Genomic DNA, 15,482 nt, shown 5'->3' on the forward strand with positions numbered 1-15,482 from the left:
ACCCACCTTGCGCTACTGTACTCGCCCACACTCCATTTTCTTTTCACAATTTTTTTTTTAACAATAGATTATACCATGTAATGGTTTCAAATAATATTAGCTATACTAATGGATTATACCCTGTATAATCTTGAACGGTTTCAAATAATATCAAATATAATAATGTATTGTACATGATATAATCTAAAATAACTACCAATAATATAAGTTACAATCATGAATTACATATGATATTATTATAAACAATTTTCAAATTGTACCAAGTATAATCCACCCAAGGTACAAATGATCTACATTTTAATTGCCATGACACATACACACACATATATATATATTTAAGTGAGAACATGGTTTCACATAAAAAAAAAAAAAACACAAAGTAATATTATCCGTTAATCTGGGATGATTTGACGAACATTGGTTAAAAATAAGAAAAAAAAATATCATGATAGTTTGTAAGTATTAAAAACTTTTAATGTGTATTGCACAATAACTCTAGAGTACATCCAATGATAAATAACCATGTGTTATAAATATTGTTATTTAGTGAACATTATTAAGCATTATTATGTAACATACATATATATTTATGTCTCCATTATGTTTTCGTTATGGTTTAGAATCATATATATATTTCTCAAGTATTATGTAAAGGTGTGGATGCTGAATGAAATCAAAATTCTCTTTTCATCTTGTCTAATACTTTCACTCTTTCTCTCATTTTCTATTCTGCAAAAGATTCATCGGTTAGGAGCTAACAGCCAACAGGCATATCAATTACAACACCATGCACTTGTTATTTTTGAACTAAAATTTAGTTGAAATTTCTTTGTAAAATTTGCCACTAGTAATTTTTTGCAACAATACTTTGTCTTATCATATTTGAATTATATTCATATTTTAGATGGCAATAAGATTAGAGTAATTAAAGTGATAAAGATGAAATAGGAGTTTCACAAAAACAACAAAAAGAGATTGAATTAGAGTAGTCAATTGTTTCAATCATACTACTTATATTGAGTGGGCATTTGGTAACCGACAAAATTCAAACTTTTTTTAGGATTTAAAATGTAAAAAATTATTTCTATGATTTGTGAAACTTTTGACTTAAAAATCCGAATTAACTAGAAATCATATTTATGGGGTATAATTCCTTTTCTAATGTAACTAGAAAAGTATAAAATTTATTCAATTAAATATTTAATTACCATTTGATGTCAGGTTAAAAGAATTTTTTTAATAAATATATAGTATTTTTCTCGCCCTGTTATACTTGCTACTGCTTTACATATTTGAAGAAAGAGAACACTTCACTATTCAAGTATTCATATGTGCGTGTATAAGAGCTTGTATGTTTATTAATTTGTATTAATGATCAGAGTTAGCATTTTATGTTTATATGTATGGTGGGACTAATCCATGTTAAGTGAGTCTATGTATAAGGGCATTTTTATTAAGGAAAAATGTTTTTCCGCTAATTTTTTCCTTCTAATATTAATTCCATTTATTTTGTGTCATGAACGGGTTGAAAAGTACAATAAGATGATGTCACGTCTAGATGATAAATTTGTAGAGAAAATATATAAAGGTATGTATCATTGCTTTTTAATTAATTATAATCTGAAACCACTTAGAAAAAGAGAAATTGAAGCTCCTAAAGCATTGGTCTAGTGAATGAAAAATCTCACTTAAGACTTACCTCTAGCGGATTCTTCCCACGAATATCAGGGATTTGGCTTAGACTTTTTGCCTTAGAAGTATTCAATTTGGTGTTGAATTTCAAAAATAAGATGACTCAATTCAATTTTTGTCATGAACATGGACTCGATTTATCATTTAATAAATAAAGATTGAAAGAAAAAGGGGAAAGGAGTGATGGAGTGTGGTTAAGGTCGTTGGCATGTGATCTCATTATGTGGTCCATTTAAGCCCCCCAAGCGCCCATTGCCCAATTTGATCTGCAAGTCCCTTCCCAACTCCCAAGGAACCTCACCCTCACCTTCACTTTCTTTCTTTCATTTTCTTGAGAAGTTTGCCTTAAACAAAACAAAACATTTTCCTAAGCTGTCTGTAATTGCTGGTTGGTTTACGTGGTTTCTTTTTTACCTTTCTCTTTTGCACACCAATTACCACCACACACCTAAAACCCCTCCCTCATAACCTCTGCCCTTTATATATACAACTGCCCACACAAATCTATGTATTTTATATGTTTTTATCCCACACATACTTGAACCCATATATATATTTATATATTAGGATGTGTGTCCAAAGCTGTGTTCTTGGAGCCTTGAATTTTCTTGTGCTTGTGTCCAGAGGCCAATTCTTGAATTGCAGAGAAAGAGAAGAGAGGGGGAGACAAGAATCAATGGAGTTTTACACTTACCCTTCTCATGCTCTCCCTTCATCTTCAGCTTTTTCATCATTTTCCTTTGAGACTTTGGCTGAAAAGGCCAAGGGATTCTTCACCTTTGTTGTCTCTTCTTTCATTGGCAATGTCTTTTCTCTCATCTTTATTTTCTTCTTCGCCTTAGGTATGTTTTTCTTTTACATTGTAGCTAAAGTGTTTTTTTTTTCTTTGGGATTTAATAGCTGCAATTTCTTGATTTGTATGTATAATTAACCATGGGGTAGCATAAATGTGATCTGGGTGTTTGATTTTGATTTTTCTTTCTCTGATCATGAATTCTTGTTTTCAGAATCAGGGCATACATACTATTCTAGGGTGAAACATCTTTAAAGTTAAGAAATTAAGAAAAAAATGAAGAATCTTAGGAGTGATTTGTCAAAAAGAAAGCAAAAAGGAAGGATCTTTGGTGTTGTGAACACAAAGTTTGTTCATTTCACCATTAATTTGTGTGAAAAGAACATGATCATATTGTGGGCCAAAAGAAAAAAAGGAAATTGGCTTTTACATATGCTATTGGTGGGGGTGTTGAAATCATAGGGGCTACATTTTCATGTATGAAAAGGGAGTTTTCTCCCCTCCTTTAAGATTCTGAAAATTGAGTTTTGACTTTGTCCTTGCAGTGGGAACCTTATTAGGGGCATTGACTGGGGCTTTGATAGGCCAAGAGACAGAGAGTGGGTTTATAAGAGGTGCTGCAGTTGGTGCTATCTCTGGTGCCGTTTTCTCGCTCGAGGTCTTCGAGTCATCTTTGATTTTGTGGCAGTCTGATGAATCTGGAATTGGGTGTCTCCTATATTTGGTAAGCAAACATGGCTTCATACTTTTCGTGCACGATGACATGGTAGACGATTAGTGTGTCTTAGCAAACTTTTAGCTTCGTTTTTACTTTGGAATGATGAGTATACAATACAATTCAATCACGATATCAATCTATTGATGAACTTAATACAATCAACAATCAATGGTATCAATTACAATACCAAAATAGTCTTCCCTTATGGCGGGACTAAAATACTCCACACGAGATTTTGCTCCCTATGTGGGGCTTAGACGCCTAACTAAATGGTGCCTCGCCTCTACCATTTGGGTCAAGAATCATCAGTTAGGGATGTTTTGCAAAGTTGATATTCATTTGTCAAGTTTTATTTCGAAATTAATTTCTTGGTTATATGCTTAACTGCTGAGCGATGTGGGAATTATACAGATTGATGTGCTCGCTAGCCTTTTAAGTGGTAGACTTGTTCGTGAGCGAATTGGTCCAGCAATGTTGAGTGCAGTACAAAGTCAGGTATCACGATAACTTCACCGAGTGCCTAAATGTTTGAGCGAAATTAAACCTTGGAACGCCACTTCCATTCTAACGGTTTCTGTTATATATCAGATGGGAGCTGTTGAAAGTGCATACGACGAGGCATCCAACATTTTCGACCTAGGTGGATCAAAGGGTTTGCCCGGAGATTCAGTCGAAAGGATTCCAAAGATTGTAATCACTAGTGACAACAATGTGGATGCTTCGGGGGAGAGAGTCTCTTGTTCCGTGTGCCTACAGGTAAAACTTCCACATTCGTTCTCCTTGTTTTACTGCTCGCCTATACTTCATTCCTTCACAGAATCTTCGTTTAAAAGGCGTCTACTCTGTGTGTGTGTAATCAGGACTTTCAGCTGGGCGAGACTGTCAGGAGTTTGCCGCAGTGCCATCACATGTTTCACCTACCGTGCATTGATAAGTGGCTGGTGAGGCACGGGTCTTGTCCGTTGTGCAGAAGGGATCTGTAGAGTAGTGCCCGTAATCTCTGTAAATTATAGAAAGATTTGATATGATCTTCATATACTTGTCTGCGAGGTTTTCAATTAGTTCGTTATGACCTTCACTAATACTCTCAGTACCGATTTTCCAGGAAGCCTGTGTAATTAGTCTCGAGTTTGTGCTTGTTTCGGTTCTGTTGTTGTTGTTGTTCTTGACCACCATCCTGTAAAAAATTTTGCTCTTCCATAGTGTTTAATACATTAGCGTTATGTTTTGGGTTGCATTCGAGTTTCTCTACACAGCTTTGATTGATATGTTTGGGCTTTTTGGTGACAAAACATTGACCCTTTTGTCTCTCTTTTATGTTTATGGAACCTAATTTGCTTGCATATTCTTGTCATTTTGTCTGGGAATTCACTGTTTTTGGATATCAGAACAGTAACTCTGGTTATTGATGATATATTCTCTGTTGATTTTGATCTGCACACCATTTCATCATCTGGTTTGAATGATTTGTCTAATTTTGGTTGTATGAACATAATCCTCACTATATAATACTTTCGTTACTATACATGATAAGGAATTAAATTTCAGGAACTAAATTTGTTCAAACAGAAAGAAAGAGACCAAACTTGTTTAAATAGAAAGAAAGAATGGGAGTGCGAATTATATATATCCTGGTCCAAAAATGACCTTCAAATTCTGTATTTGTAGTTGACACATTCTATACAATTTATCTAGTTATTTGTTTACCTGTACAGAAACTGTTAACAAAATGTATTAAGTGAAGGTACAAAATTTTTGTATCAGAGTTCACAATGCAATATGACCTTGATACATGGTATAACAATTGGAAAAAAATAACCAAATTTCATAAAAGGTAATAAATAACTGGAAACGAAAAGTGTATTTATTTTGCTTTTTGGCAAATACAAAGTGACTTGGGGATGTTTAGTAATGTTACTGTAATAGAGGTTTTATTTCTGTTTGTGATTAAGGGCAACATTTCAAACCATTGCTTAGAGTGGCAAATTTGGAGAGATGGAAGTTTCAACCAACAATTTATGCACTTTCAATGAATATGAAGGACAATTGGGATGAGCATTCGTATCAGGGGTGGTGCATCATGATATACCATACCAATTGGTTTGGCTGCAACCAAAACTCTCCAACAATCACAACTGCCATCTGGTTTTCTGATCCCTTATAAGCATATCATAAAGCAAATACTATCTGGGGATTCATGTCCCAAATGATCATATTCCAGATTTCGAAATTTGAACAGCAAAATTTTGTACACCCTATTGAATTTAGCAGAGAGAATCTCTACATTGAGTCTTTTTCATTCAAATCCCTTATGAGAATCTAAACAAAAAGCTTATTCCAAGTCCAACATTTGCATTTTACATTGAAGAATTAAATTTACTGGTGCCCCCTCTAAAGATTTTTCTTTAATTTACCGTTAGCATGGGCACAGCTGAGTACACGAAACATAGAGGTTTTAAGAGGTGCAGCATCACACAGGAGCCAAAGTTTTTGCAGGTAGATGGGCACCACCTCCTCTCAAAGATAAAGTGGGTCCTTTTGGCGCACTGGCTCTACTTACAAGATTTGAATCTAGAAATACGACAATGATTGTCATGTCATCATGAAAATGCCTCCTCACGCCTCGATCAATCTTCTTCAGATCAGAGTACCTCATCTCTCTTTTCTTAGCTGCTTCTTGCAGTGCAGCTTTCACAAGCCTTCGAGCACTTCCCTGCATGAAGGAGAGATCAGGTAAACATCAGTAGCAGTGACATCTGTCCTTAATCTTAGTTATATGCTTATGTGTGACCAAAATTCACAATTTTTTTTACAACTTATACAGATTGAATCAAAGGGCACCTAAACATCATTGACATAATCAGAGCACTGATTCCACAATAACCAAAAAGTTAATTTTCACTCCCTCCCTCTCGGGCACTCTTTAAGGGTTAGTCAGGCTAGAGGAAAATATCAGGCCATCTCACCCTACACAAAATCAATTTTTTAATCTCCTTTCAACAAAACAAGGGATTTGAGTCTGCTCATATGTCTCAGTTTTCAATAGTAAAACACAATTCTTATAAACTGCTATTGCTATCTACGTATGAAATGGCTTATAGGTTCAGATATCACTATTTGTGAGCATCTTCCTTATTTCCCACATTCTTGTCCTTAAAATCATGCTTCATTGGTACTTGATAGTAGAGCTTTAAATCTTTACTCCCGTGGTGCATAATAGCATGATGCAATAATGAAATTTTGATGATTTGACCGATGTCACTATTCAGTATATAACATATTGAAAAGTTATAATCCATGCACAGACAATTGAAACAATTCAACATACTGGCTAGCCGCTAGCATCTATCCAATATAGCAGCAGCAGCAGCAACATTAAATCTAACTATGACATAAAACTTGGTACAACAACTCATAATTTATAGCTTTTTATGAAATCCAGAAACTATACCAATTCACAAGGAAGAAACTCAGATTTTTTTATAAGTCTCAGGGATCTTACATTTGGTGGGCCACTTTGTACTATATCAACTGCCTCTTGATTACTAAGGTGTTCCCAAAGACCATCAGAAGCAAATATGAGAAACTGATCGTGCTGCTCAATTTCATGCACTAAAATTGATGGCTCTGAGCTCAATATGGGGCTGTTAAAGGGTTCCTTCAAGCGAAATTTAGCATACAAAGGCTCTCTGTTGTATTCAGCCTTTTTAAGATACACATCACCAATGGATCTGGAAATCTGCAAGATGATTATTTTTATGACTGAGAAATTACTCAAAACAGATTCATATCACCAAATTTAAGCATCTATGGATATCTATGTTGAAGGTCAAACATTAAAAATCAATTGCCCAAATCTTAATCAAAATAAACTCAGGTTACCATGAATTAGGATACAGAAATAATTAGCAAAGCATTTATCAAGGAAACAGAAAGGCAGAAAGCTAAGTCCATATATATATATATATATATATCCTCACCAAAATATATATATATATATTTATCAATTGAGAAAAATACTTATAGTGCACCCCTTCCTTGAGTCCCAGAAATCAGAAGGATATAGAAAGAGGCAGTATATGATTAATTCCAAGCTTTCAACAATTAGCAAGAGCAGTTAATTGAACATTCCTACCATGACATGATACCTTACACCCAAAAACACACACACACACACACACACACAATGTTTACAACCTCGCAACAGGATCAACTTTCTTATTGTGTGTGTGTGTGTGAACTCAAAAGTGTAGAACTGAGAATAGATAGATTGACTAAAAAGCAAACATTAGTCATCAAAATTTCTTGAATTCAATATTATAGAAACGTGCAAGTAATGGTCCAGTGAAAGACAAAAGGCCAGCGCCCACCATAAAGGCGAAAGCTATGAAAGACTAGAACAAGAACAAGAGAGAAATATTGAATCTCAAAAATAATAAAGACTACAAATCTAATGATTTAACTAGACTAGGGCACAAGTGATAGGGAAACTGGGAATTCAAGAACCTCTAGTACTCCACAACTAAGCAACCCTCTTTGGAAAACAAGATGTAACACAACAGAAAAAATTTTAGTGTGATAGAAGCAAAGGAGCTTCAATGTACCAGACTTCCCCTCACTCTATACTTCCCAAGAACCTGTAAAAAGGAAGAAATCTTCTTTTGATGTTGGGAAGAGACAACCTCTTCTTTCCTTGATAAAAAAAAAATCAGGTAGTTAGGGTTTCGTAAAAAATAAAAGGACTCTAACTAATTTGTCTTGAATATGAGAATATCATGTTGGAAATAGCAAGTCTGGTGGTTATGTGGGTTTCATATAGCCATCACCCACTCGTAAGGCAAAACCTATATAAGACTAACACAAGAACAAGTGAGATGTAGATTAAGGCTATAACTAAGCATTCTGTAAAGGTTGCAACAGTGATGTCTACATATACTAAACTAGAGAAGAAATGATAGAGAAACTCGCAATAGTAAACTATGAGGAAACTAGAAATAAAGCAAATACTACTGTGAAACTGTGATTCCTAAACTCAAATTTTGGGCAACCTTTCTACAAACTAGGAATATTCTAAATGTTCTAACACAATCTAATGAGTGCATTCATGTTACATTATGCTTTGATGTCTTTAAACCAGAGTGACTATTAGGCACAATGAAAGCACATTGTTAGCATGTAAATTTTATATTTAACATCAATATAAAATTTAAAAATAAAAAAGACAGAAATGGGCTTAACTCATAGTTATGCATGTTGTGTTAATTGGGTTTGCACCGTATGCTAATCATGTTAGCACATTATGTTAATCAGATATATATGCTGCACAAAAAGTATAAAAATCTGCCAGTTATGCTATGCATGATGTGCTAATTGCATTTGCACCTTGTAGTAATCGTGTTAGCATGCTTACCATGTGTAACTAGCAAGGACCAGTAAAAGAACATGCAAGTTATGCTATGCAAGCTAAGCTAATTGGACTTGCAAATAATGAATTGTGTTTACATACTATGTTAATAAGGTTTGCACATTATCTATGTATACACACTATTTATTACCTATGTGCATTATATTATTTAAGCACATTATATGTATCGCTTAAGAATATGACACTATAGTATTACTTACATATGATATGGTAACACATCTCTTTATGAGCATAAATCAACTAATAACAAAGGTACATATCATCATGGTGCACCTAGAGTAACCAATAATTTGCATAAAACTATCACCATGAACCACTTCTCTGTGGCCAAATTTTGATAATATCATTCAATACTCCCAATAAGAAATATGGATTCCCTTAATTAAGTAAAAAGCCACCATGCAGAAAATAAACTTGTAAAAACTAATGTTCTTTCCTCATTTCTTCACTGGATCAAATGTTAAAATGAGGGCTCAATCCATCAACCTAATACTTTCCATTTGATTATCTAAAAATTTGACAAGTTTCAATGATGAATTTTCCTTAGGTAGGAGGACGTAATGATCTTTTTATTATAACTTTGTTAAATGGGATCATTTACCATCTACAGCAATTTGATTTGAATTATTTCTCTGTTGTTATGCACTATGTGAGCTTTTAAAGTGTTGGCATTTGATTTCTTGAATTACCTGAAATAAAAGAAAATAGCTTGAATGATTTTGTGGAAATTGCTATTAAATTGCCTACAAGCTGATGCCCATTGATAACGCAGACATATTTCCTATATCTAGAAATAAATATAACGGAGTATAATAACAACATTGTGATGGTCTGTTAAACTGTTAAAGTATTACACATGGTATATCATTATAGTCCACAAAAGAAGCACTCTGAATATTACTACTAGGTGGGATGTACCAGACAACATTAAATTGAGATTTAGAAAAAATATTGAAATTCTATGAATCTTTAGCTCTGCCTAAAGTATCCTAACCGGTCCCAAATTTGAACAAAGAGGAGTTGCAGTAGGGCAGTTTGTTGACAGCTAGTGTAAAACTGTGTCAAATTACATGATGTGGATTGTATACATAAAACAATGCCTGTTGGAAATACTGAATCTATGCAGGCGTGCAGCCAGCCTCAACTAGACTCAGATTAAGCTTTAGCTGGATTGAGCTGTATGAAATTTAATCCAACAGTCTAACCTAATAATAAGAAGAAACCAGTCAAGCTCAAAGGTTCTACAAGTCACTTGATATCTATCAAACTCTTGCTTCAGTAAATCCCAGGAGAATGAAACCAAGACCGTGTGAACTTTTAGGACCTATTTAGTGACTAGAGAATTTTCCAATTTCCAATTTTCTGGAATAAATGGAATACAGCTATTCAAAATTAACTGTTTCCAAAATAGGAAAAAAAATGGAGAATTTGAGAATTCTCCATTTATTCAACTTAACAAATGATTTTGGAAAACACTTTTACTATTTTCCAAATTCACCAAATACAACAGCATACATAACTTCACTTTTTATAACCATTACCATTACTTATTTACCTCACCTTTCTACCTCTGTCTTCAACTACATGCCTATAACCTACCCCACCACCTACCTACCTACATTTCGATCACCACAACCACATCAATACAATCATCATTCCCTTCTACCCACCAATACCATTGCGTGCCTCTAAATACTTATACCACTCATCTATCTATGTAACTACCTATACCATGCATACTACTACCTACATACCTACCCACCGCTTCATTATCCCCATTCCAATCATCACTTACTTTACACGACCACTATAACACTATTTGTGTAACCTCACCCCATCTACCTACCCCCACTCTCATCTACTACCTACCCCCCATCACCACTCAATGCATTGTCACTTATCATTCATTTTTAATTTTTTATATAAAACTATAAAAGAAAAACAATTCAAATTCAAATAATTTGAGATTTTATAAGTTGGAAAATAGTTCACTTTTGATACATTTCCTAATTTTCCAATGAAAAAATGAAAACTTGAAAATATTTGGAAAACTAGAAATAAAAAATTATTCATTTAAAAAAAAAATGAATATTCAATTTCTCTGTAGTAAACAGGCCTTATTTTTTCACTTGAAAGAAACCTAAATTAGTGAAAGATCAGCATATAAAAAGCAGCAGGGCTCAAAAAAAATCTAGAAATCAAACTTATACACATATCAATTAGAAAAGAGCATGTTATAGGACCAGCTATGCACATTACATGTGCAGGTGGCAACCTTAACTAAAAAATAGTTCATTTACCAAGTCACAACAATGCAATTTTGCCATCTGGAAGAAAATTGATGAAAATCAACCTGAACTTGAAAGCAACATAAGGAAGCCCAATTAGCTATAGAGTTACCTGTATCAAGCCCTTTACCCGCCATACATTACGCTTCAGAAAAACAATCTGTGGGTCATCAGGATGCATAGCTTGCAGCTCCTGTCTGATGGATTCTATGTTGGCATTATGCTCAGTTGAAAGCTGGATGCCAAGAACCTCTCCAGTTGCCTTGACCAGCCTCCCCAAAACTGCACGGGAATCACCAAGGTTGGCAATATAAAGAGTTCTGTGGCAGATTATGCCAACAAGGCAGCAAGACCCAACGGCAGCAATTTGTGGGTTTATTGGCCATTGTTTAGCAACCAGAGACAAGAATCCTTCTTCTGTTGCCTGAAATGCTTTCCTTATCACATCCACAGACATAGACTTTTGCTCTGTTGTGAACCCTGCTACATATAAATCGAAGATAATCAACTTTGAATATGTAATGGTTAAATAGCAAGAAAACTAAAGAGAAATCTATTGAAAGAACAATCAATGCAAAGGTAACTAAAAACTCTAATTGAACATTTAACATAAAAGAAGTTTTCTCATTTTAGATATAGTGTGATTACTCTTGAGATGCTGAAAGAGGTGATCATTGATAAACCGTGATGTCTCCGGCCCACCATGACCATCATATACTCCAACAAAAGTTCCATAAGGACCAGAATCAAGTAAGCTCAAAGATCCAGACTCAATCTGGCTTTGATCCTCAAGCAAATTGTTTGCCTGGACAACAGCCATTGAGAAATCACCAAGCAAGTGCTGCCCAATGTCCTTATACCAAAGAAGTCCATCCTGCCGGCAAGTAGAATCGAAACCCTTACGGACGTGGCTGTTGGATGATGAGCGCCAACAGGACTTCAGGAAATTTATCAACCTTGATAACATCCCTCATTTCATCCCGGCTTACTGCCAAATCCACAACATCCAAAATGGATGCAAGAGCACTCCAACTAAAAGCCCCTCCCAACCAATCTCTCTTATCCCGGAAATAAAGAACACAAGTGTATCAATAGATTAAATTGCAACATAACTGAAATCCCAACAAGAACTAAAAACCATAAAATTGAGTAAATTTTATAGCCTACTTAATCAGATGACAAATAGAAATAGCATAACTAGTTATCTATCAGAACAAAAAAGAAGGCCTAAATAAAAAAATCCATCTAAATTTCAGCCCAAAAAATTAAGAATAACCAAGACCCATGTAGATAAAATCTCCAATATTTAAACTTTGAAGGCCTCAGCTATGAAAACAAACAATTGTGGCAAGAACGCATAGGGCCAAACTACCTATTACTATCATGTCTATCCACACCAAAAACCAAACAATTGTAAGGACAGACGGCCACAAACCCTGCAAAACTCGATAAAACGCTAAATCATGGAAAGCCGCGAACATTTGAGCTACGTCATATGACAAAACCAACAAAAATGAAAATAGCACACAAACCTTGAAATCGTAAAAATGATAATAAATACTAATAATTACGGAGTAGTCATAATACAGCTCTGAACATTTTGTACTTTCTAAGAATGAAAACCTCAGAGTCGAGCTTGTGGCGTGCTTTTATGCTGTTTGCTGGTCGCTGACTGAACCCTTACAACTGAAAAACGACTGAGATAGATCCGAATCAAAAATTAGCAATCCATGTAATTCTCAAAGCGTTAGATCTATGAAGAAACCATCAAATCGCCCCTTCCTTCATAAACACTGAAGAAAATACGTTAAATTTCACTTCCTTTTCAGGCCTTACTTTCTCTAATTCTGGTTTTTTGCTCAAAAGAAGAGAAGGGGGAGAAAGGAAAAAAGCTTCACGAATTACTGTTGTGTGATTGAACAAACTGAACAACTCTCTCTGTATCTATTCCTTTTTTCTTCCCTTTTTTGTGTATCTTCGTGGAATAACTGGCAAAAGCCTAATCGTCCAAAAACTCACTAAAATTGGTATACTCAATAAATAAATAAATACTCCGTATATTAGTATATAGAGTTAATTAGTATTTTGGTCCTCAACATTTTGTTTTCTTGTCAATTTCCATCCACACAAAAATAATAATTTATGAGAAATAAAATTTAAAATTCATGAAAAAAAAAGAGTAAAAAGTAATTTAATATTTAATTATTTAGTTGGTGGAAAAAGAATTTATGGAGGTAGACTCGATGAGTAATTAGTGGTGGTCGTCGTCTATTGGGTTCGAGTAATACATTAATTTTATTTTGGATATTTATAATTTTTGGATGATGATTTTGAAACGCGGGATTCAAACTAAATAATAATTTAGATGTGTTTAATTATTTTTAGTTTATTTCTACTTAGTTTGGGTATACTCAAGTTTTTTTATTAAAGGACAATGAATGAAGCACGATGACTGGCTGATAACTTTTGTAAGGCATGGTAACCGGATTATCCAAATCGGTTTTTTTTTTCGGATTAATCGGTCAGTTAATTGATTAACCGAACTTTTTTGAATACTACTAACTCTATTACAATGCAGTATTTGTTCATAACATTAACCGAACTTTTTAAAATTAAAATTTAAAATCATAAAAGTAACGCTTAAAATAATAAATTCAGTTAAAATAAAATACATATCATAATAAATTCATAACAAAATGTACAAAAATAATACCGCAACAACACTATATAACATAATTTTTTAGTGGAAGATACCTTCACTGAGGCTCAAATCCACTCTCTTCCATATGGGAAGGTACACTGAGTGTCGCTTGACCACAAGGTCTTTTGGCATTCAAGTTTATTTATATTAACTGGAATCTTTTGTTTTTTATAAAAAAAAATAAAAATTGAAAAATGAAAGACATAAACCCTGCATAAGGATGTATCATTAATCAATCAAAATGATTGACAATACAATGACACCATATCAAAACCCAAACCTCAACCAAATTGAGAAGTTGTGGCATTTGTTACCTCAACCAATTTGAGAAGTAGTGACATTTGTTAAAGCAAGAGTTACCCGATTCATTGTTCTTTTAATATATTTAAAAACAATATTATCAAAATAATGCAAAAAAAAAAAAAACAATAATCTTAAATAACAAGCCTCTCATAAACAAATTCACCCAATTTCACTCAATATTATGAATAAGAGTAATGCAGTCAAACTCACCCCGAGAATTTTTTTTAAAAACAAAAAAAAAAAAAAAAAAAAAAGCAAAAGTCACTTTTAATACCACCACTTGTGCTAATTTAGATTTGTCACGCATTCCAAACAACCATTATTAGCAGCACCGGACATGCATTGACTACCCTAAACTTCGCCCAGTTAACATCTAGGAATATCATTACACCCACGTTACATTTAATAAACCCCAAAGGTGGTCTTCACTTAAAATATCATGACAAATCAATTTTGTGCAACGTGCGTGCGGAAATACTAGTCTTAATTAACAAGTCCGCATAACTACATAAGACATAATTCACTTAACTACTATCAAGATCATGAATAAGAGCAATGCATTCAAACTAACGTTGCGAATTAAGCAAAGCAAAAGTTGTTTTTAATACCATTGCTTATGCAAATTGTAGACTTGTCACGCATTCCAAACAACTATTATTAGCAGCATCGGACATGCATTGATTGTCCGTAAAAATCGCCTCGAACCCTGTCTTGTTAACATCCAAAAATAGCGTTACACCACGTTACATTTAAGAAACTCCAAAGGGGGTCTCCACTGATAATCTATAATCACTAATTATGATTATTTACTTTACTTATCTATCTACTCTTACCGCCCATCTTTATCTATCTACTTATAACAACATCTACCCACCTACGCGTTATTATCTACATTCATATATATCGCCACTATAATTACATCCGTTACTATTTTCGTTTATTTTACTAGACATCACCTATCTTCTCTGTTCTACATATACTTGTATCAATATAACTTTTGTGTATTTATTGTTAGACACTAATTATATTATTTAAATTGAAATTCAAAGTTTGAATCAATTTTTAGATTTTGGTAGAACATGATATGTTATTGGTTTACATGTTTTCAGTTTTGTTAGTATAAATTTGGTGCGGACATCACTTATTAAAATGTTACATATATTATACTCAAAATAACTAATCATGGTTAATTTGGGACTTTTGCATTATATTATTGGATTTATACTCATTATCATGTTTATTTACCTGCTTTCACTATCATAATACTTGATTCAAATCAATTAGTATTTATAAACAATTACCCTTATCATTCCCTACATTTGAACAATGGAATAAAAAGTGAGAAAGAAAATATTATTAAAATTTTATCATTGTCTATGCGGTAAATATGAATTATATATATATATATATATTATTTAGATTCAAATTTTATTTACTATCAAACAAATAAACTTATTTCACTTAAATTAATTACTATTACCAAGTATTTGATTTGAATGTCAAACTTATCAAATGAGTTAAATTTGTTATATAATTCATCTAATCACACTTAAAAAAAAAAC

General features: G+C 33.5%; 2 protein-coding genes across 5 annotated transcripts; one reads left to right on the top strand and one right to left on the bottom strand.

Moving 5' to 3' along the window:
* The first annotated feature begins 1,972 nt into the window (after positions 1–1,972).
* On the top strand, positions 1,973–4,440 carry LOC116020050 (NEP1-interacting protein-like 1). The gene is made up of 5 exons (XM_031260508.1): positions 1,973–2,534; positions 3,031–3,209; positions 3,615–3,698; positions 3,792–3,959; positions 4,064–4,440. The coding sequence occupies exons 1-5, from the start codon at positions 2,210–2,212 to the stop codon at positions 4,184–4,186; spliced, it is 879 nt and encodes a 292-aa protein (XP_031116368.1). The 5' UTR covers positions 1,973–2,209; the 3' UTR covers positions 4,187–4,440.
* A 951-nt stretch (positions 4,441–5,391) lies between these two features.
* LOC116020049 (probable protein phosphatase 2C 60) lies at positions 5,392–12,931 on the bottom strand. 4 transcript variants are annotated; one of them, XM_031260503.1, is made up of 5 exons: positions 12,540–12,931; positions 11,565–11,974; positions 11,029–11,399; positions 6,706–6,942; positions 5,392–5,916 (listed from the first exon to the last, which is right to left on the bottom strand). In XM_031260503.1, exons 2-5 carry the CDS (start codon positions 11,881–11,883, stop codon positions 5,674–5,676), a joined length of 1,170 nt encoding a protein of 389 aa, XP_031116363.1. In that variant the 5' UTR covers positions 11,884–11,974; positions 12,540–12,931; the 3' UTR covers positions 5,392–5,673. The 4 variants fall into 4 exon arrangements, with proteins under 4 accessions (XP_031116363.1, XP_031116364.1, XP_031116366.1 ...); XM_031260504.1 differs by having other exon boundaries at positions 12,523–12,931; XM_031260506.1 differs by having other exon boundaries at positions 12,449–12,931.
* Positions 12,932–15,482: the final 2,551 nt, after the last annotated feature.

The sequence above is a fragment of the Ipomoea triloba genome, chromosome 5 (genome assembly GCF_003576645.1).
Source record: "Ipomoea triloba cultivar NCNSP0323 chromosome 5, ASM357664v1".
NCBI lineage: Eukaryota > Viridiplantae > Streptophyta > Magnoliopsida > Solanales > Convolvulaceae > Ipomoea > Ipomoea triloba.